Source organism: Nerophis ophidion, linkage group LG23, assembly GCF_033978795.1.
Source record: "Nerophis ophidion isolate RoL-2023_Sa linkage group LG23, RoL_Noph_v1.0, whole genome shotgun sequence".
In the NCBI taxonomy this organism is placed as follows: domain Eukaryota; kingdom Metazoa; phylum Chordata; class Actinopteri; order Syngnathiformes; family Syngnathidae; genus Nerophis; species Nerophis ophidion.
Genome location: NC_084633.1, coordinates 18,294,727 through 18,316,149, shown reverse-complemented (window position 1 = coordinate 18,316,149; position 21,423 = coordinate 18,294,727). Strand labels below are relative to the sequence as shown.

The following is a 21,423-nucleotide window of genomic DNA, read 5'->3' as shown; positions in this document are numbered from 1 at the left end:
AATACATATTAGAGTAGAAAACTTGGCGCATTCCTGCAACAAACAGATGCATTTTGGTGTCAAAAACCATATGTTTGAATGTAGAATACCATATGGAGCATTCACACAATAATAATAAATAGATGAATTTTGGTGTAGAAAACCATTGTTTATTGTGTGAATGCTTCTGAGCATTCACACAATAAATAGATAATGGTTTGCTGTAGAAAACCATATTATTGCTCCAAAGCATTCACACAATAAACAGATTAATTTTGGTGTAGAAAACCATATGTGTGAAACCTTTGGAGCATTCACACAATAATAAATAGATGAATTTTGTTGTAGAAAACCATATGTCTAAATGTAGAATACCATATGGAGCTTTCACACAATAATAATAAATACATGAATTTTGGTGTAGAAAACCATTGTTTATTGTGTGAATGCTTTGGAGCATTCACACAATAGATAGATCATTTTTTTGCCGTAGAAAACCATATTATTGCTCCAAAGCATTCACACAATAAACAGATTAATGTTGGTGTAGAAAACCATATGTGTGAAACATTTGGAGCATTCATGCAATAATAAATAGATTATTTTTTGCTGTAGAAAACCATATTGTGTGAATGTTTTGGAGCATTCACACAATAAATAGATTTTGGTGTAGAAAACCATATGTGTGACTGCTTTGGAGCATTCCTGCAACAAAAAGATGAAATTTGGTGTCAAAAACCATATGTTTGAATGTAGAATACCATATGGAGCATTCACACAATAATTATAAAATACATGCATTTTGGTGTAGAAAACCATTGTTTATTGTGTGAATGCTTTGGAGCATTCACACAATAGATAGATCAATTTTTTTGCTGTAGAAAACCATATTATTGCTCCAAAGCATTCACACAATAAACAGATGAATTTTGGTGTAGAAAACCATATGTGTGAAACCTTTGGAGCATTCATACAATAATAAATAGATTATTTTTTGCTGTAGAAAACCATATTGTGTGAATGTTTTGGAGCATTCACACAATAAATAGATTTTGGTGTAGAAAACCATATGTGTGAATGCTTTGGAGCATTCCTGCAACAAAAAGATGAAATTTGGTGTCAAAAACCATATGTTTGAATGTAGAATACCATATGGAGCATTCATACAATAATAATAAATAGATTAATTTTGTTGTAGAAAACTATATGTTTAAATGTAGAATACCATATGGAGCTTTCACATGATAATAATAAATAGATGCATTTTGGTGTAAAAACCATTGTTTATTGTGTGAATGCTTTGAAGCATCCACACAATAATAATTAGATTTATTTTGTTATGGAAAACCATATGTTCTTATGTAGAAAAACATATGGAACATTCACACAATAATAATAAATAGATGAATTTTGGTGTAGAAAAACATTGTTTATTGTGTAAATGCTTTGGAGCATTCACACAGTAAATAGATTATTTTTTTGCTGTAGAAAACCATATTGTGTGAATGTTTTGAAGCATTCACACAGATATATTAATTTTGGTGTAGAAAGCCATATTTATGAATGCTGTGGAGCATTCACACAATAATAATATATACATGCATTTCAGTGTAGAAAACTATATGTGTGAATGCTTTGGAGCATTCCTGCAACAAAAAGATGAAATTTGGTGTCAAAAACCATATGTTTGAATGTAGGATACCAGATGGAGCATTCACACAATAATAATAAATAGATTAATTTTGGTGTAGAAAACCATTGTTTGTTGTGTGGATGCTTTCGAGCATTCACACAGTACATATATTAATTTTGCCGTAGAAAACCATATTATAAACAGATGAATTTTGGTGTAGAAACCCAAATGTGTGAATGCTGTGGAACATTCACACAATAATGATAAATAGATGCATTTTAGTGTAGAACACCATAGGTGTGAATGCTTTGGCGCATTCCTGCAACAAACAGATGAATTTTGGTGACAAAAACCATATGTTTGAATGTAGAATACCATATGGAGCATTCACAAAATAATAATAAATAGATTAATTTTGGTGTAAAACCATATTATTGTGTGAATGTTTTGAAGCATTCACACAATAAATAAATAATTTTTGGCTGTAGAAAACCATTGTTTATTGTGTGGAGCTTTGGAGCATTCACACAGTAAATAGATTAATTTTGCTGTAGAAAACCATATTATTGTGTGAATGATTTGGAGCATTCACACAATAAACAGATGAATTTTGGTGTAGAAAACCATATGTGTGAATGCTTTGGAGAATTCACTTAATAATAAATAGATTAATTTTAGTGTAGAAAACCATATGAATGCATTGCAGCATTCACACAATAATACATAGATGCATTTAAGTGTAGAAAACCATATGTGTGAATGCTTTAGAGCATTCACACAATAATAAATTGATGCATTTTGGGGTAGAAAACCATTGTCTATTGTGTGAATGCTTTGGAGCATTCACACAATAAATAGATGTTTGCTGTAGAAAAACTATATATATGAATTTTGGTGTAGAAAACCATGCGTGTGAATGCTTTGGAGCATTCACACAATAATAATAAATAGATTAATTTTGTTGTGGAAAACCATATGTTCGAATGTAGAAAACCATATGAAGCATTCACACAATAATAATGAATAAATTCATTTTGTTGTGGAAAACCATATGTTTGAATGTAGAATACCATATAGAGCATTCACACAATAATAATAGATTAATTTTGGTGTAGAAAACCATTTTTTATTGTGTGGCGCTTTGGAGCATTCACACAGTAAATAGATGAATTTTGTTGTAGAAAACCATATGTGTGAATGCTTTGGAGCATTCACACAACAATAAATAGATTAATTTTAGTGTAGAAAACCATATGAATGCATTGCAGCATTCACACAATAATACATGGATGAATTTAGGTGTAGAAAAACATATGTGTGAATGCTGTGGAGCATTCACACAATAATAATGAATAGATTAATTTTGGTGTAAAACCATTGTTTATTGTGTGGAGCTTTGGAGCATTCACACAGTAAATAGATTAATTTTGCCATAGAAAACCATATTATTGTGTGAATGCTTTGGTGCATTCACACATATGGTTTTCTAAACCAAAATGTATTTATTTATTATTATTGTGTGAATGCTCCATATGGTTTTCTACATTCGAACATATGGTTTTCCACAACAAAATGAATCGTATTTATTATTATTGTGTGAATGCTCCAAAGCATTCACACACATGGTTTTCTACACCAAAATTCATCTATCTATTGTGTGACATACAATAATATGGTTTTCTACAGCAAACATCTATTTATTGTGTGAATGCTCCAAAGCATTCACAAAATAAACAATGGTTTTCTACACCAAAAGTCATCTATTTATTATTGTGTGAATGCTCTAAAGCATTCACACATGGTTTTCTACACTTAAATTCATCTATTTATTATTATTGTGTGAATGCTCCACAGCATTCACACAATAAACAATGGTTCTCTACACCAAAATTCATCTATTTATTATTATTGTGTGGATGCTCCACAGCATTCACTGATATGGTTTTCTACACCTAAATTCATCTATGTATTATTGTGTGAATGCTGCAATGCATTCATATGGTTTTCTACACTAAAATTAATCCATCTATTGTTGTGTGAATGCTCCAAAGAATTCACACAATGATATGGTTTTCTACAGCAAAAAATATATATTTATTGTTTGAATGCTCCAAAGCATTCACACAATAATATGGTTTTCTACAGCAAAGTTAATCTATTTACTGTGTGAATGCTCCAAAGCTCCACACAATAAACAATGGTTTTACACCAAAAATAATCTATTTATTATTATTGTGTGAATGCTCCAAAGCGATCACACAATGATATGGTTTTCTACAGCAAAAAATATACATTTATTGGGTGAATGCTCCAAAGCATTCACACAATAATATGGTTTTCTACAGCAAAGTTAATCTATTTACTGTGTGAATGCTCCAAAGCTCCACACAATAAACAATGGTTTTACACCAAAAAATATATATTTATTATTATTGTGTGAATGCTCCATATGGTTTTCTACATTCGAACATATGGTTTTCCACAACAAAATGAATCTTATTTATTATTATTGTGTGAATGCTCCAAAGCATTCACACACATGGTTTTCTGCACCAAAAGTCACCTATTTATTATTGTGTGAATGCTCTAAAGCATGCAGACATGGTTTTCTACACCAAAATTCCTCTATTTATTATTATTGTGTGAATGCTCTAAAGCATTCACACACATGGTTTTCTACACCAAAATTCATATAATTATTATTATTGTGTGAATGCTCCACAGCATTCACACAATAAACAATGGTTCTCTACACCAAAATGAATGTATTTATTCGTATTGTGTGGATGCTCCACAGCATTCACACATGGTTTTCTACACCTAAATTCATCCATGCATTATTGTGTGAATGCTGAAATGCATTCATATGGTTTTCTACACCAAAATTAATCTGTTTATTGTGTGAATGCTCCAAAGCGATCACACAATGATATGGTTTTCTACAGCAAAAAATATATATTTATTGTGTGAATGCTCCAAAGCATTCACACAATAATATGGTTTTCTACAGCAAAGTTAATCTATTTACTGTGTGAATGCTCCAAAGCTCCACACAATAAACAATGGTTTTACACCAAAAATAATCTATTTATTATTATTGTGTGAATGCTCCAAAGCGATCACACAATGATATGGTTTTCTACAGCAAAAAATATACATTTATTGTGTGAATGCTCCAAAGCATTCACACAATAATATGGTTTTCTACAGCAAAGTTAATCTATTTACTGTGTGAATGCTCCAAAGCTCCACACAATAAACAATGGTTTTACACCAAAAATAATCTATTTATTATTATTGTGTGAATGCTCCATATGGTTTTCTACATTCGAACATATGGTTTTCCACAACAAAATGAATCTTATTTATTATTATTGTGTGAATGCTCCAAAGCATTCACACACATGGTTTTTTACACCAAAAGTCACCTATTTATTATTGTGTGAATGCTCTAAAGCATGCAGACATGGTTTTCTACACCAAAATTCATCTATTTATTATTATTGTGTGAATGCTCTAAAGCATTCTCACACATGGTTTTCTACACCAAAATTCATATAATTATTATTATTGTGTGAATGCTCCAAAGAATTCACACATATGGTTTTCTACACCTAAATTCATCTATGCATTATTGTGTGAATGCTGCAATGCATTCATATGGTTTTCTACACTAAAATTAATCTATTTATTGTTGTGTGAATGCTCCAAAGAATTCACACATATGGTTTTCTACACCAAAATTCATCTGTTTATTATTATTATTGTGTGAATGCTCCATATGGTATTCTGCATTCAAACATATGCTTTTTGACACCAAATTTCATCTTTTTGTGGCAGGAATGCTCCAAAGCATTCTCACATATGGTTTTCTACACCAAAATCTATTTATTGTGTGAATGCTCCAAAACATTCACACAATAATATGGTTTTCTACAGCAAAGTTAATCTATTTACTGTGTGAATGCTCCAAAGCTCCACACAATAAACAACGGTTTTACACCAAAAATAATCTATTTATTATTATTATTGTGTGAATGCTCTATATGGTATTTTGCATTCAAACATATGGTTTTTGACACCAAAATTAATCTGTTTGTTGCAGGAATGCTCCAAAGCATAAGTAGATGTATTTTGATGTAGAAAACAATAAGTAATTTATATATAATATGTAATTGTATTCCTATAAAATAATTTCACATCAATGCAACACTGCCGCACACTTCTTAAAAGGCGCAGAAAGCACGAAGATTGTTGCAAAAGAGACTTTCCGTGGCCGTGGATGCCGCTGATTGCTTTACGCGGCACTTCTCCTCCATTGGGTGGATTTGATGAAGGTGGGGTCTCGTTTCTGAGCCCACTGGAGTCTTTGCTCTCTGCACGCGCGACGTCTCTTGCAGCAAGAGGTGTCGAGGAGGATTTAGGAGTTAGTTTGTGTGTGTGTGTGTGTGCTGTCAGGATCACACCCCACGCGCAATTTATGCAAGTCTTTACGCGGCTTGGGGGTTAATATTTGCAGCCTGAAAGTGCGCGCCATCAACAAGTAGGAGGGCGCACGTTTTTGTGTTACTAGTGTGTGTGTGTGTGTGTGTGTGTGTGTGTGTGGAGCATGAAGAAGCATGGCTTGGTGTGAGCGTGGGGTTCAGACGCTGTTGGCCACCGTGGGGGCTTTTGCCGCCTTCAGCCTGATGAGCATCGCCATCGGGACGGACTACTGGCTCTACTCGCGGGCGTACATCTGCAACGCCACCAACAGCAGCGTGGACGACACGCAGCCGCAGCCCCGGAGCAGAAAGGGCGACCTGACGCACTCCGGACTGTGGAGGATCTGCTGTATTGAGGGTGAGTCCATTTTGGTCCATTTTTGGGGGGGGTTGAGGCTGAAATAACATTTACGCGCAGCTGCTTCGTGCGTAATTTGGTTTTGTGACAACGATGCACTTGAAAAAAGTACACTAATAGTCTTCAACTTTTGCTTTTACGAGTTAGGAACACCATCCATCCATTAATTTTTTACTGTTTGTCCCTTTTGGGGTACTAGGAACACGTATGCTTTAATCCAGGGGTGTCCAAACTAATTTCCACACATTCTGGAAATGATATTACAAACATTTTAAAAAACATTTTAAAAAAGTGAAATGATGTGAAATCTAACGAGAAAAAGTTGCAATGTTGACCCAAAGCTGCCTTGCAGGCTGTTTTTTTTATTTTGTCTTAATTTTTCTGTTTTTACCATTGCTCCAAAAAAAAAAAGACCCCCCCCAAAAATTCAATGCTATAATGAATTATTTTCAAGGCTCCAATTACTTCAAAAATGTCAATTTAAATGTTTTTTTTGTATTGAGGGTGAGTCCATTTTGGTCCATTTATTTTTTGGGGTTTGAGGCTGAAATAACATTTACGTGCAGCTGCTTCGTGCGTAATTTGGTTTTGTGACAACGACACACTTGAAAAAAGTACACTAATAGTCTTCAACTTTTGCTTTTACGAGTTAGGAACACCATCCAGCCATTCATTTTCTACTGCTTGTCCCTTTCGGGGTACGTTAGGAACACGCATGATTTAATCCAGTGGTGTCCAAAGTGTGGCCCGCAGCTAATTTCCACACATTCTGGAAATGATATTGCAAACATTTTTAAAAACATTTTAAAAAAGTGGAATGATGTGAAATCTAACGAGAAAAAGTTGCAATGTTGACCCAAAGCTGCCTTGCAGGCTGTTTTTTTTTTCTTTTGTCTTAATTTTTCTGTTTTTGCCATTCTTAAAAAACGAAAAAAATCAATGCTATAATGAATTATTTTCACGGCTCCAATTACTTCAAAAATGTCACTTTAAAATTTTTTTTTTGTATTGAGGGTGAGTCCATTTTGGTCCATTTATTTTTAGTTTGAGGCTGAAATAACATTTACGTGCAGCTTTGTGACGACGACGCACTTGAAAAAAGTACACTAATAGCCTTCAACTTTTGCTTTTACGCATTAGGAACACCATCCTTCCATTCATTTTCTACTGTTTGTCCCTTTTGGGGTACGTTAGGAACACGCATGCTTTAATCCAGTGGTGCCAAAGTGTGGCCCGCAGCTAATTTCCACACATTCTGGAAATGATATTGCAAACATTTTAAAAAACATTTTAAAAAAGTGGAATGATGTGAAATTTAACGAGAAAAAGTTGCAATGTTGACCCAAAGCTGCCTTGCAGGCTGTTTTTTTTTTATTAAATTTTGTCTTCATTTAATCTGTTTTTGCCATTCTTAAAAAACTAAAAACAAAAAAAATCAATGCTATAATGAATTATTTTCAAGGCTCCAATTACTTCAAAAATGTCACTTTAAAATGTTTTTTTTTTTTGTATTGAGGGTGAGTCCATTTTGGTCCATTTATTTTTTGGGGGTTTGAGGCTGAAATAACATTTACGTGCAGCTGCTTCGTGCGTAATTTGGTTTTGTGACAACGATGCACTTGAAAAAAGTACACTAATAGTCTTCAACTTTTGCTTTTACGAGTTAGGAACACCATCCTTCCATTCATTTTCTACTGCTTGTCCCTTTTGGCGTACTAGGAACACGCATGCTCTAATCCAGGGGTGTCCAAAGTGTGGCCCGCAGCTAATTTCCACACATTCTGGAAATAATTTGCAAACATTTTTAAAAACATTTTAAAAAAGTGGAATGATGTGAAATCTAACGAGTAAAAGTTGCAATGTTGACCCAAAGCTGCCTTGCAGGCTGTTTTTTTTTAAATTTTGTCTTCATTTTTCTTTTTTTGCCATTCTTAAAAAACAAAAAACAAAAAAAATCAATTCTATAATTAATTATTTTCACGGCTCCAATTACTTCAAAAATGTCACTTTAAATTATTATTATTTTTTTTTTGTATTGAGGGTGAGTCCATTTTGGTCCATTTATTTTTAGTTTGAGACTGAAATAACATTTACGTGCAGCTGCTTCGTGCGTAATTTGGTTTTGTGACAACGACGCACTTGAAAAAAGTACAATAATAGTCTTCAACTTTTGCTTTTACGCATTAGGAACACCAACCATCCATTCATTTTCTACTGTTTGTCCCTTTTGGGGTACTAGGAACACGCATGCTTTAATCCAGTGGTGTCCAAAGTGTGGCCCGCAGCTAATTTCCACACATTCTGGAAATAATTTGCAAACATTTTTAAAAACATTTTAAAAAAGTGGAATGATGTGAAATCTAACGAGAAAAAGTTGCAATGTTGACCCAAAGCTGCCTTGCAGGCTGTTTTTTTTAATTTTCTCTTAATTTTTCTGTTTTTGCCATTCTTAAAAAAAAAAAAAAAAAAAAAAAAAAATCAATGCTATAATGAATTATTTTCAAGGCTCCAATTACTTCAAAAATGTCACTTTAAAATGTTTTTTTTTTTTGTATTGAGGGTGAGTCCATTTTGGTCCATTTTTTGGGGGTTTGAGGCTGAAATAACATTTACGTGCAGCTGCTTCGTGCGTAATTTGGTTTTGTGACAACGATGCACTTGAAAAAAGTACACTAATAGTCTTCAACTTTTGTTTTTACGCATTAGGAACACCATCCATCCATTCATTTTCTACTGTTTGTCCCTTTTGGGGTACTAGCAACACGCATGCTTTAATCCAGTGGTGTCCAAACTAATTTCCACACATTCTGGAAATGATATTGCAAAAATTTTTTAAAAACATTTTAAAAAAGTGGAATGATGTGAAATCTAACGAGAAAAAGTTGCAATGTTGACCCAAAGCTGCCTTGCAGGCTGTTTTTTTTTAATTTTGTTTTCATTTAATCTGTTTTTGCCATTCTTAAAAAACAAAACAAATCAATGCTAAAATGAATTATTTTCACGGCTCCAATTACTTCAAAAATGTCACTTTAAATTTTTTTTTTTTTGTATTGAGGGTGAGTCCATTTTGGTCCATTTATTTTTAGTTTGAGGCTGAAATAACATTTACGTGCAGCTGCTTCGTGCGTAATTTGGTTTTGTGACAACGACGCACTTGGAAAAAGTACACTAATAGTCTTCAACTTTTGCTTTTACGAGTTAGGAACACCATCCATCCATTCATTTTCTACTGTTTGTCCCTTTTGGGGTACGTTAGGAACACGCATGCTTTAATCCAGGGGTGTCCAAAGTGTGGCCCGCAGCTAATTTCCACACATTCTGGAAATAATTTGCAAACATTTTTAAAAAACATTTTAAAAAAGTGGAATGATGTGAAATCTAACGAGAAAAAGTTGCAATGTTGACCCAAAGCTGCCTTGCAGGCTGTTTTTTCTTCTTTTGTCTTCATTTTTCTGTTCTTGCCATTCTTAAAAAACAAAAAAAATCAATGCTATAATGAATTATTTTCACGGCTCCAATTACTTCAAAAATGTCACTTTAAAATGTTTTTTTTTTGTATTGAGGGTGAGTCCATTTTGGTCCATTTATTTTTTGGTTTGAGGCTGAAATAACATTTACGTGCAGCTGCTTCGTGCGTAATTTGGTTTTGTGACAACGACGCACTTGAAAAAAGTACACTAATAGTCTTCAACTTTTGCTTTTACGCATTAGGAACACCAACCATCCATTCATTTTCTACTGCTTGTCCCTTTTGGGGTACTAGCAACACGCATGCTTTAATCCAGGGGTGTCCAAAGTGTGGCTCGGAGCCCATTTGCGGCCCGCAGCTATCTGGAAATAATTTGCAAACATTTTTAAAAACTTTTTAAAAAAGTGGAATCCCCCGCGACCCCAAAAGGGAATAAGCGGTAGAAAATGGATGGATGGATGGAATCGTGAATTCTAACGAGAAAAAGTTGCAATGTAGACCCAAAGCTGCCTTGCAGGCTGTTTTTTTTTTTAATTTTGTCTTCATTTTTCTGTTTTTGCCATTCTTAAAAAACAAAAAACAAAAAAAAATCAATGCTATAATTAATTATTTTCACGGCTCCAATTACTTCAAAAATGTCACTTTAAATTTTTTTTTTTGTATTGAGGGTGAGTCCATTTTGGTCCATTTATTTTTTGGGGGGTTTGAGGCTGAAATAACATTTACGTGCAGCTGCTTCGTGCGTAATTTGGTTTTGTGACAACGACGCACTTGAAAAAAGTACACTAATAGTCTTCAACTTTTGTTTTTACGAGTTAGGAACACCATCCATCCATTCATTTTCTACCGTTTGTCCCTTTTGGGGTACTAGGAGCACGCATGCTTTAATCCAGTGGTGCCAAAGTGTGGCCCATTTGCAGCCCGCAGCTAATTTCCACACATTCTGGAAATAATTTGCAAACATTTTTAAAAACATTTTAAAAAAGTGGAATGATGTGAAATCTAACGAGAAAAAGTTGCAATGTTGACCCAAAGCTGCCTTGCAGGCTGTTTTTTTCTTTTGTCTTCATATTTCTGTTTTTGCCATTGCTCCAACAAAAAAGAGACAAAACAAATCAATGCTATAATGAATTATTTTCACGGCTCCAATTACTTCAAAAATGTCAATTTAAATGGTTTTTTTTGTATTGAGGGTGAGTCCATTTTGGTCCATTTATTTTTAGTTTGAGGCTGAAATAACATTTACGTGCAGCTGCTTCGTGCGTAATTTGGTTTTGTGACAACGACGCACTTGAAAAAAGTACACTAATAGTCTTCAACTTTTGCTTTTACGCATTAGGAACACTATCCATCCATTCATTTTCTACTGTTTGTCCCTTTTGGGGTACGTTAGGAACACGCATGCTTTAATCCAGGGGTGTCCAAAGTGTGGCCCGCAGCTAATTTCCACACATTCTGGAAATAATTTGCAAACATTTTTAAAAAGTTTTTAAAAAAGTGGAATGATGTGAAATCTAACGAGAAAAAGTTGCAATGTTGACCCAAAGCTGCCTTGCAGGCTGTTTTTTTTAAATTTTTGTCTTCATTTTTCTGTTTTTGCCATTCTTAAAAAACAAAAAAAAATCAATGCTATAATGAATTATTTTCACGGCTCCAATTACTTCGAAAATGTCACTTTAAAATGTTTTTTTTTTGTATTGAGGGTGAGTCCATTTTGGTCCATTTATTTTTTTGGGGTTTGAGGCTGAAATAACATTTACGTGCAGCTGCTTCGTGCGTAATTTGGTTTTGTGACAACGATGCACTTGAAAAAAGTACACCAATAGCCTTCAACTTTTGCTTTTACGCATTAGGAACACCATCCTTCCATTCATTTTCTACTGTTTGTCCCTTTTGGGGTACGTTAGGAACACGCATGCTTTAATCCAGTGGTGTCCAAAGTGTGGCCCGCAGCTAATTTCCACACATTCTGGAAATGATATTGCAAACATTTTTAAAAACATTTTAAAAAAGTGGAATGATGTGAAATCTAACGAGAAAAAGTTGCAATGTTGACCCAAAGCTGCCTTGCAGGCTGTTTTTTTTTTTTAAATTTTGTCTTCATTTTTCTGTTTTTGCCATTGCTCCAAAAAACCCCCCCAAAAAATCAAGGCTATAATGAATTATTGTAACAGTTCCAATTACTTCAAAAATGTCACTTTAAAATATTTTTTTTTTTTTTTGTATTGAGGGTGAGTCCATTTTGGTCCATTTATTTTTTGGGGGTTTGAGGCTGAAATAACATTTACGCGCAGCTGCTTCGTGCGTAATTTGGTTTTGTGACAACGACGCACTTGAAAAAAGTACACTAATAGCCTTCAACTTTGCTTTTACGCATTAGGGACACCATCCAGCCATTCATTTTCTACCGTTTGTCCCTTTTGGGGTACGTTAGGAACACGCATGCTTTAATCCAGTGGTGCCAAAGTGTGGCCCTTTTGTGTCCCACAGATAATTTCCACACATTCTGGAAATAATTTGCAAACATTTTTAAAAACATTTTAAAAAAGTGGAATGATGTGAAATTTAATGAGAAAAAGTTGCAATGTTGACCCAAAGCTGCCTTGCAGGCTGTTTTTTTTAATTTTGTCTTCATTTTTCTGTTTTTGCCATTCTTAAAAAACAAAAAAATCAATGCTATAATGAATTATTTTCACGGCTCCAATTACTTCAAAAATGTCAATTTAAAATATTTTTTTTTGTATTGAGGGTGAGTCCATTTTGGTCCATTTATTTTTTGGGGGTTTGAGGCTGAAATAACATTTACGTGCAGCTGCTTCGTGCGTAATTTGGTTTTGTGACAACGATGCACTTGAAAAAAGTACACTAATAGTCTTCAACTTTTGTTTTTACGAGTTAGGAACACCATCCATCCATTCATTTTCTACCGTTTGTCCCTTTTGGGGTACGTTAGGAACACGCATGCTTTAATCCAGTGGTGTCCAAAGTGCAGCCCGCAGATAATTTCCACACATTCTGGAAATAATTTGCAAACATTTTTAAAAACATTTTAAAAAAGTGGAATGATGTGAAATCTAACGAGAAAAAGTTGCAATGTTGACCCAAAGCTGCCTTGCAGGCTGTTTTTTTTTTCTTTTTATTTTGTCTTAATTTTTCTTCTTTTGCCATTCTTAAAAAACAAAAAAAATCAATGCTATAATGAATTATTTTCACGGCTCCAATTACTTCAAAAATGTCACTTTAAAATGTTTTTTTTTTTTTGTATTGAGGGTGAGTCCATTTTGGTCCATTTATTTTTTTTAAGTTTGAGGCTGAAATAACATTTACGTGCAGCTGCTTCGTGCGTAATTTGGTTTTGTGACAACGACGCACTTGAAAAAAGTACACTAATAGCCTTCAACTTTGCTTTTACGAGTTAGGAACACCATCCATCCATTCATTTTCTACTGCTTGTCCCTTTCGGGATACGTTAGGAACACGCATGCTTTAATCCAGTGGTGTCCAAAGTGTGGCCCGCAGCTAATTTCCACACATTCTGGAAATGATATTGCAAACATTTTTAAAAAACATTTTAAAAAAGTGGAATGATGTGAAATCTAACGAGAAAAAGTTGCAATGTTGACCCAAAGCTGCCTTGCAGGTTGTTTTTTTTTATTTTGTCTTAATTTTTCTGTTTTTGCCATTCTTAAAAAACAAAAAACAAACAAAAAAATCAATGCTATAATGAATTATTTTCAAGGCTCCAATTACTTCAAAAATGTCACTTTAAAATGGTTTTTTTTGTATTGAGGGTGAGTCCATTTTGGTCCATTTATTTTTTGGGGGTTTGAGGCTGAAATAACATTTACGTGCAGCTGCTTCGTGCGTAATTTGGTTTTGTGACAACGACGCACTTGAAAAAAGTACACTAATAGTCTTCAACTTTTGCTTTTACGAGTTAGGAACACCATCCATCCATTCATTTTCTACTGCTTGTCCCTTTTGGGGTACTAGGAACACGCATGCTTTAATCCAGTGGTGTCCAAAGTGTGGCCCGCAGCTAATTTCCACACATTCTGGAAATGATATTGCAAACATTTTTTAAAAACATTTTAAAAAAGTGGAATGATGTGAAATCTAACGAGAAAAAGTTGCAATGTTGACCCAAAGCTGCCTTGCAGGCTGTTTTTTTTTTATTTTGTCTTAATTTTTCTTTTTTTGCCATTCTTAAAAAACAAAAAATCAATGCTATAATGAATTATTGTCACAGTTCCAATTACTTCAAAAATGTCACTTTAAAATATTTTTTTTTGTATTGAGGGTGAGTCCATTTTGGTCCATTTATTTTAGGTTTGAGGCTGAAATAACATTTACGCGCAGCTTTGTGACAACGATGCACTTGAAAAAAGTACACTAATAGTCTTCAACTTTTGCTTTTACGCATTAGGAACACCATCCATCCATTCATTTTCTACCGTTTGTCCCTTTTGGGGTACGTTAGGAACACGCATGCTTTAATCCAGTGGTGCCAAAGTGTGGCCCTTTTGTGTCCCACAGATAATTTCCACACATTCTGGAAATAATTTGCAAACATTTTTAAAAACATTTTAAAAAAGTGGAATGATGTGAAATTTAATGAGAAAAAGTTGCAATGTTGACCCAAAGCTGCCTTGCAGGCTGTTTTTTTTAATTTTGTCTTCATTTTTCTGTTTTTGCCATTCTTAAAAAACAAAAAAATCAATGCTATAATGAATTATTTTCACGGCTCCAATTACTTCAAAAATGTCAATTTAAAATATTTTTTTTTGTATTGAGGGTGAGTCCATTTTGGTCCATTTATTTTTTGGGGGTTTGAGGCTGAAATAACATTTACGTGCAGCTGCTTCGTGCGTAATTTGGTTTTGTGACAACGATGCACTTGAAAAAAGTACACTAATAGTCTTCAACTTTTGTTTTTACGAGTTAGGAACACCATCCATCCATTCATTTTCTACCGTTTGTCCCTTTTGGGGTACGTTAGGAACACGCATGCTTTAATCCAGTGGTGTCCAAAGTGCAGCCCGCAGATAATTTCCACACATTCTGGAAATAATTTGCAAACATTTTTAAAAACATTTTAAAAAAGTGGAATGATGTGAAATCTAACGAGAAAAAGTTGCAATGTTGACCCAAAGCTGCCTTGCAGGCTGTTTTTTTTTTCTTTTTATTTTGTCTTAATTTTTCTTCTTTTGCCATTCTTAAAAAACAAAAAAAATCAATGCTATAATGAATTATTTTCACGGCTCCAATTACTTCAAAAATGTCACTTTAAAATGTTTTTTTTTTTTTGTATTGAGGGTGAGTCCATTTTGGTCCATTTATTTTTTTTAAGTTTGAGGCTGAAATAACATTTACGTGCAGCTGCTTCGTGCGTAATTTGGTTTTGTGACAACGACGCACTTGAAAAAAGTACACTAATAGCCTTCAACTTTGCTTTTACGAGTTAGGAACACCATCCATCCATTCATTTTCTACTGCTTGTCCCTTTCGGGATACGTTAGGAACACGCATGCTTTAATCCAGTGGTGTCCAAAGTGTGGCCCGCAGCTAATTTCCACACATTCTGGAAATGATATTGCAAACATTTTTAAAAAACATTTTAAAAAAGTGGAATGATGTGAAATCTAACGAGAAAAAGTTGCAATGTTGACCCAAAGCTGCCTTGCAGGTTGTTTTTTTTTATTTTGTCTTAATTTTTCTGTTTTTGCCATTCTTAAAAAACAAAAAACAAACAAAAAAATCAATGCTATAATGAATTATTTTCAAGGCTCCAATTACTTCAAAAATGTCACTTTAAAATGGTTTTTTTTGTATTGAGGGTGAGTCCATTTTGGTCCATTTATTTTTTGGGGGTTTGAGGCTGAAATAACATTTACGTGCAGCTGCTTCGTGCGTAATTTGGTTTTGTGACAACGACGCACTTGAAAAAAGTACACTAATAGTCTTCAACTTTTGCTTTTACGAGTTAGGAACACCATCCATCCATTCATTTTCTACTGCTTGTCCCTTTTGGGGTACTAGGAACACGCATGCTTTAATCCAGGGGTGTCCAAAGTGTGGCCCGCAGCTAATTTCCACACATTCTGGAAATGATATTGCAAACATTTTTTAAAAACATTTTAAAAAAGTGGAATGATGTGAAATCTAACGAGAAAAAGTTGCAATGTTGACCCAAAGCTGCCTTGCAGGCTGTTTTTTTTTTATTTTGTCTTAATTTTTCTTTTTTTGCCATTCTTAAAAAACAAAAAATCAATGCTATAATGAATTATTGTCACAGTTCCAATTACTTCAAAAATGTCACTTTAAAATATTTTTTTTTGTATTGAGGGTGAGTCCATTTTGGTCCATTTATTTTAGGTTTGAGGCTGAAATAACATTTACGCGCAGCTTTGTGACAACGATGCACTTGAAAAAAGTACACTAATAGTCTTCAACTTTTGCTTTTACGCATTAGGAACACCATCCATCCATTCATTTTCTACCGTTTGTCCCTTTTGGGGTACGTTAGGAACACGCATGCTTTAATCCAGTGGTGTCCAAAGTGTGGCCCTTTTGCAACCCGCAGATGATTTCCACACATTCTGGAAATAATTTGCAAACATTTTTAAAAACATTTTAAAAAAGTGGAATGATGTGAAATCTAACGAGAAAAAGTTGCAATGTTGACCCAAAGCTGCCTTGCAGGCTGTTTTTTTTTTTAAATTTTGTCTTCATTTAATCTGTTTTTGCCATTCTTAAAAAACTAAAAACAAAAAAAATCAATGCTATAATGAATTATTTTCACGGCTCCAATTACTTCAAAAATGTCACTTTAAAATGTTTTTTTTTTTTGTATTGAGGGTGAGTCCATTTTGGTCCATTTTTGGGGGGTTTGAGGCTGAAATAACATTTACGTGCAGCTGCTTCGTGCGTAATTTGGTTTTGTGACAACGACGCACTTGAAAAAAGTACACTAATAGTCTTCAACTTTTGTTTTTACGAGTTAAGAACACCATCCAGCCATTCATTTTCTACTGCTTGTCCCTTTCGGGGTACTAGGAACACGCATGCTTTAATCCAGTGGTGTCCAAAGTGTGGCCCGCAGCTAATTTCCACACATTCTGGAAATAATTTGCAAACATTTTTAAAAACATTTTAAAAAAGTGAAATGATGTGAAATCTAACGAGAAAAAGTTGCAATGTTGACCCAAAGCTGCCTTGCAGGCTGTTTTTTTTTCTTCTTTTGTCTTCATTTTTCTGTTTTTGCCATTCTTAAAAAACAAAAAACAAAACAAATCAATTCTATAATGAATTATTTTCACGGCTCCAATTACTTCAAAAATGTCACTTTAAATGTTTTTTTTTTGTATTGAGGGTGAGTCCATTTTGGTCCATTTATTTTTAGTTTGAGGCTGAAATAACATTTACGTGCAGCTGCTTCGTGCGTAATTTGGTTTTGTGACAACGACGCACTTGAAAAAAGTACACTAATAGTCTTCAACTTTTGCTTTTACGAGTTAGGAACACCATACAGCCATTCATTTTCTACTGTTTGTCCCTTTTTGGGTACTAGGAACACGCATGCCTTAATCCAGTGGTGTCCAAACTAATTTCCACACATTCTGGAAATGATATTGCAAACATTTTTAAAAACATTTAAAAAAAGTGAAATGATGTGAAATCTAACGAGAAAAAGTTGCAATGTTGACCCAAAGCTGCCTTGCAGGCTGTTTTTTTTTTTTTAAATTTTGTCTTCATTTTTCTGTTTTTGCCATTGTTCCAAATAAACAAAAAACAAAAAATCAAGGCTATAATGAATTATTGTCACAGTTCCAATTACTTCAAAAATGTCACTTTAAAATGTTTTTTTTTTTTTATTGAGGGTGAGTCCATTTTGGTCCATTTATTTTTTGGGGGTTTGAGGCTGAAATAACATTTACGCGCAGCTGCTTCGTGCGTAATTTGGTTTTGTGACAACGACGCACTTGAAAAAAGTACACTAATAGTCTTCAACTTTTGCTTTTACGAGTTAGGAACACCATCCTTCCATTCATTTTCTACTGTTTGTCCCTTTTGGGGTACGTTAGGAACACGCATGCTTTAATCCAGGGGTGTCCAAACTAATTTCCACACATTCTGGAAATGATATTGCAAACATCTGAAGGAAGCTTCTCCCCCGCCACCGTGACCATCACTTCCCGAAGACAGCTGGCACCCCACTCGGCGACGGAAAGTTTCTGTGAGTATGGCTTCCTGCGCTTCGTGCACTTTACTCATGGATAGGTTGGCTTTGCTAGAGAGCCGTGTCCGCCAGTTAGAGCAGTGTAATTTCGTAACTTTAGATGTTGCGGACACATCTGCTAGCGTTAGCTGTAGCGAGCTAACTAGCCCAGCTTGTAGCAGCCCTAATCGGCCTACAAGCTACGGTGTACCGGTTGAGACGCATAATAGATTTAGCCCTTTAGCTAGTCCTACACCCCAGTCTACCGGGCACCACACTTTAGTCATAGGGGACTCCATCACCCGAAACATAAAGCTTAGCAAACCAGCCACAATTAAGTGTATTCCCGGGGGCAGAGCACCTGACATTGAAGCTAATCTTAGGGAGCTAACTCGCAACAGGTCTAGTAAACACGTACGGCAGGCTAACCGCACCACTAGTTATGCGAATATAGTAATACACGTTGGCTCCAATGACGTTAGGATGAGACAATCAGAGATTACAAAGAGAAACATAGCCAGGGCTTGTAATCTCGCCAGAAAGATGTCCAGGCATCGAGTAATTGTCTCTGGCCCCCTGCCTGGGAGAGGCAATGATGAGAGATATAGCAGATTAGTCTCTCTTAACAAGTGGCTGGATAGCTTCTGCAGACAACAGGGATTTACGTTTATTGATAATTGGCCCTCTTTCTGGGGCAAACCTGGCTTGCTGAGGAGAGACGGCCTTCACCCTAACCAGGAAGGCGCTATCCTCTTGTCTCGGAACATAGACTTCGCATTGAGCCACATTTGACTAACTGCACTAGAGCAAGCCCGGTCACAGGCAATTACAGAGCCTGCTAGCCTGGGTATGGAGTCCGTTAAGTTAGAACTAGCCAGCGCCAGGCTGGATGATCCCTGTACACATAGCAATTTTCGTAGAATAATACACAACTCACAAAATGTTTTTTCTACTGTGTCTATGACTACGTCAGAGTTAGACATGCGCTCTACTGAGGTGGCAAATTATGATGCGTTCAGTTTATCGCAGCGCCAAGTAGATAATCTGAAAATTCCCGTCATATCAATTCCTAGATATGGTCGTAATTATTTTAAGTACACTGCGCATAATAAACGTAACATTATTAATATTGCTACGACGGATAATTTAATCAACAACTCCTTAAAACAGCCCACTACCTATAATATGGGCTTTCTAAACATCAGATCTTTGTCTCCCAAAACGTTATTAGTCAATGAGGTCATTAGAGACAACAACCTTAACGTCATCGGTCTTAGCGAAACCTGGCTTAAACCAGACGACTTTTTTGCGATAAATGAGGCATCCCCTCCTAACTATACGAATGCGCATATTGCCCGTCACCTCAAAAGGGGAGGGGGTGTCGCACTAATATACAACGAAAACTTTAACTTTAGTCCTAACTTAAATAATAAATATAAATCGTTTGAGGTGCTTTCTATGAAGTCTGCCACACCTCTGCCTCTGTGCCTGGCCGTTATCTACCGCCCCCCAGGGCCCTATTCGGACTTTATTAGTGAATTCTCAGAGTTTGTTGCTGATCTAGTGACGCACGCCGATAATATAATTATAATGGGGGACTTTAATATCCATATGAATACCCCATTGGACCCACCGTGCGTGGCGCTCCAGACTATAATTGATAGCTGTGGTCTTACACAAATAATAAATGAACCGACGCATCGCAGCGGCAATACGATAGACCTAGTACTTGTCAGAGGTATCACCGTCTCCAAAGTTATGATACTCCCGTATACTAAAGTAATGTCCGATCATTACCTTATAAAATTCGAAGTTCAGACTCATGTTCGGCAAGCTAATAAGAATAATAACTGCTATAGCAGCCGCAACATTAATGCTGCCACAACGACGACTCTTGCGGACCTACTGCCCTCGGTAATGGCACCGTTCCCAAAGTATGTGGGCTCTATTGATAACCTCACTAACAACTTTAACAACGCCCTGCGCGAAACCATTGATAACATAGCACCGCTGAAGTTAAAAAAGGCTCCAAAAAGGCGTACGCCATGGTTTACTTTAGAAACTAGAGCTCAGAAATTATTATGTAGAAAGCTGGAACGCAAATGGCGCACGACTAAACTTGAGGTGCACCATCAAGCATGGAGTGATAGTTTAATAACTTATAAACGCATGCTTACCTTAGCTAAAACTAATTATTACTCAAATCTCATCCGCATTAATAAAAACGATCCAAAATTTTTGTTTAGTACTGTAGCATCGCTAACCCAACAAGGGACTCCTTCCAGTAGCTCCACCCATTCGGCAGATGACTTTATGAAGTTCTTTAATAAGAAAATTGAACTTATTAGAAAGGAGATTAAAGACAATGCGTCCCAGCTACAACGGGGTTATAGTAACACAGATACGATTGTATATACGGCGGATACTGCAAATATCCAAAATAGTTTCTCTCGTTTTGATGAAATAACATTAGAAGGATTGTTACAACGTGTAAATGGAATAAAACAAACAACATGTTTACTTGACCCACTTCCTGGGAAACTTATCAAGGAGCTTTTTGTATTATTAGGTCCATCAGTGCTAAATATTATAAACTTATCACTTTCCTCGGGCACTGTTCCCGTTGCATTCAAAAAAGCGGTTATTCATCCTCTCCTTAAAAGACCTAACCTCGATCCTGACCTCATGGTAAACTACCGACCGGTGTCTCACCTTCCCTTTATTTCGAAAATCCTCGAAAAAATTGTTGCGGAGCAGCTAAATGAGCACTTAGCGTTTAACAATCTATGTGAAACCTTTCAATCCGGTTTCAGGGCAAATCACTCGACTGAGACAGCCCTCGCAAAACTGACTAATGATCTATTGCTAACGATGGACTCTGATGCGTCATCTATGTTGCTGCTCCTCGATCTTAGCGCTGCTTTCGATACCGTCGATCATAATATTTTATTAGAGCGTATCAAAATACGAATTGGTATGTCAGACTCAGCCCTGTCATGGTTTAACTCTTATCTTACTGATAGGATGCAGTGCGTCTCCTATAACAGTGTGACCTCGGACTATGTTAAGGTAACGTGTGGAGTTCCCCAGGGTTCGGTCCTTGGCCCTGTACTCTTCAGCATCTACATGCTGCCGCTAGGTGACGTCATACGCAAATACGGTATTAGCTTTCACTGTTATGCTGATGACACCCAACTTTACATGCCCCTAAAGCTGACCAACACGCCGGACTGTAGTCAGTTGGAAGCGTGTCTTAATGAAATTAAACAATGGATGTCCGCT

The 21,423-nt window shown here is 35.5% G+C and overlaps 2 protein-coding genes across 5 annotated transcripts in view; one reads left to right on the top strand and one right to left on the bottom strand.

Annotated features, from left to right (window-relative positions):
* The window catches only part of zgc:161969 (uncharacterized protein LOC569044 homolog), a 151,570-nt gene that overhangs the window by 14,497 nt on the left and 115,650 nt on the right, over positions 1-21,423 (bottom strand). The gene's annotated exons all lie outside the window — the stretch shown is intronic.
* The window catches only part of cacng4b (calcium channel, voltage-dependent, gamma subunit 4b), a 100,228-nt gene continuing 84,549 nt past the window's right edge, over positions 5,745-21,423 (top strand). The window contains exon 1 of the mRNA XM_061885085.1: positions 5,745-6,454. Within this exon, the coding sequence (XP_061741069.1) occupies positions 6,232-6,454 (223 nt within the window). The 5' untranslated portion in view covers positions 5,745-6,231. The remainder of the gene's footprint in view (positions 6,455-21,423) is intronic.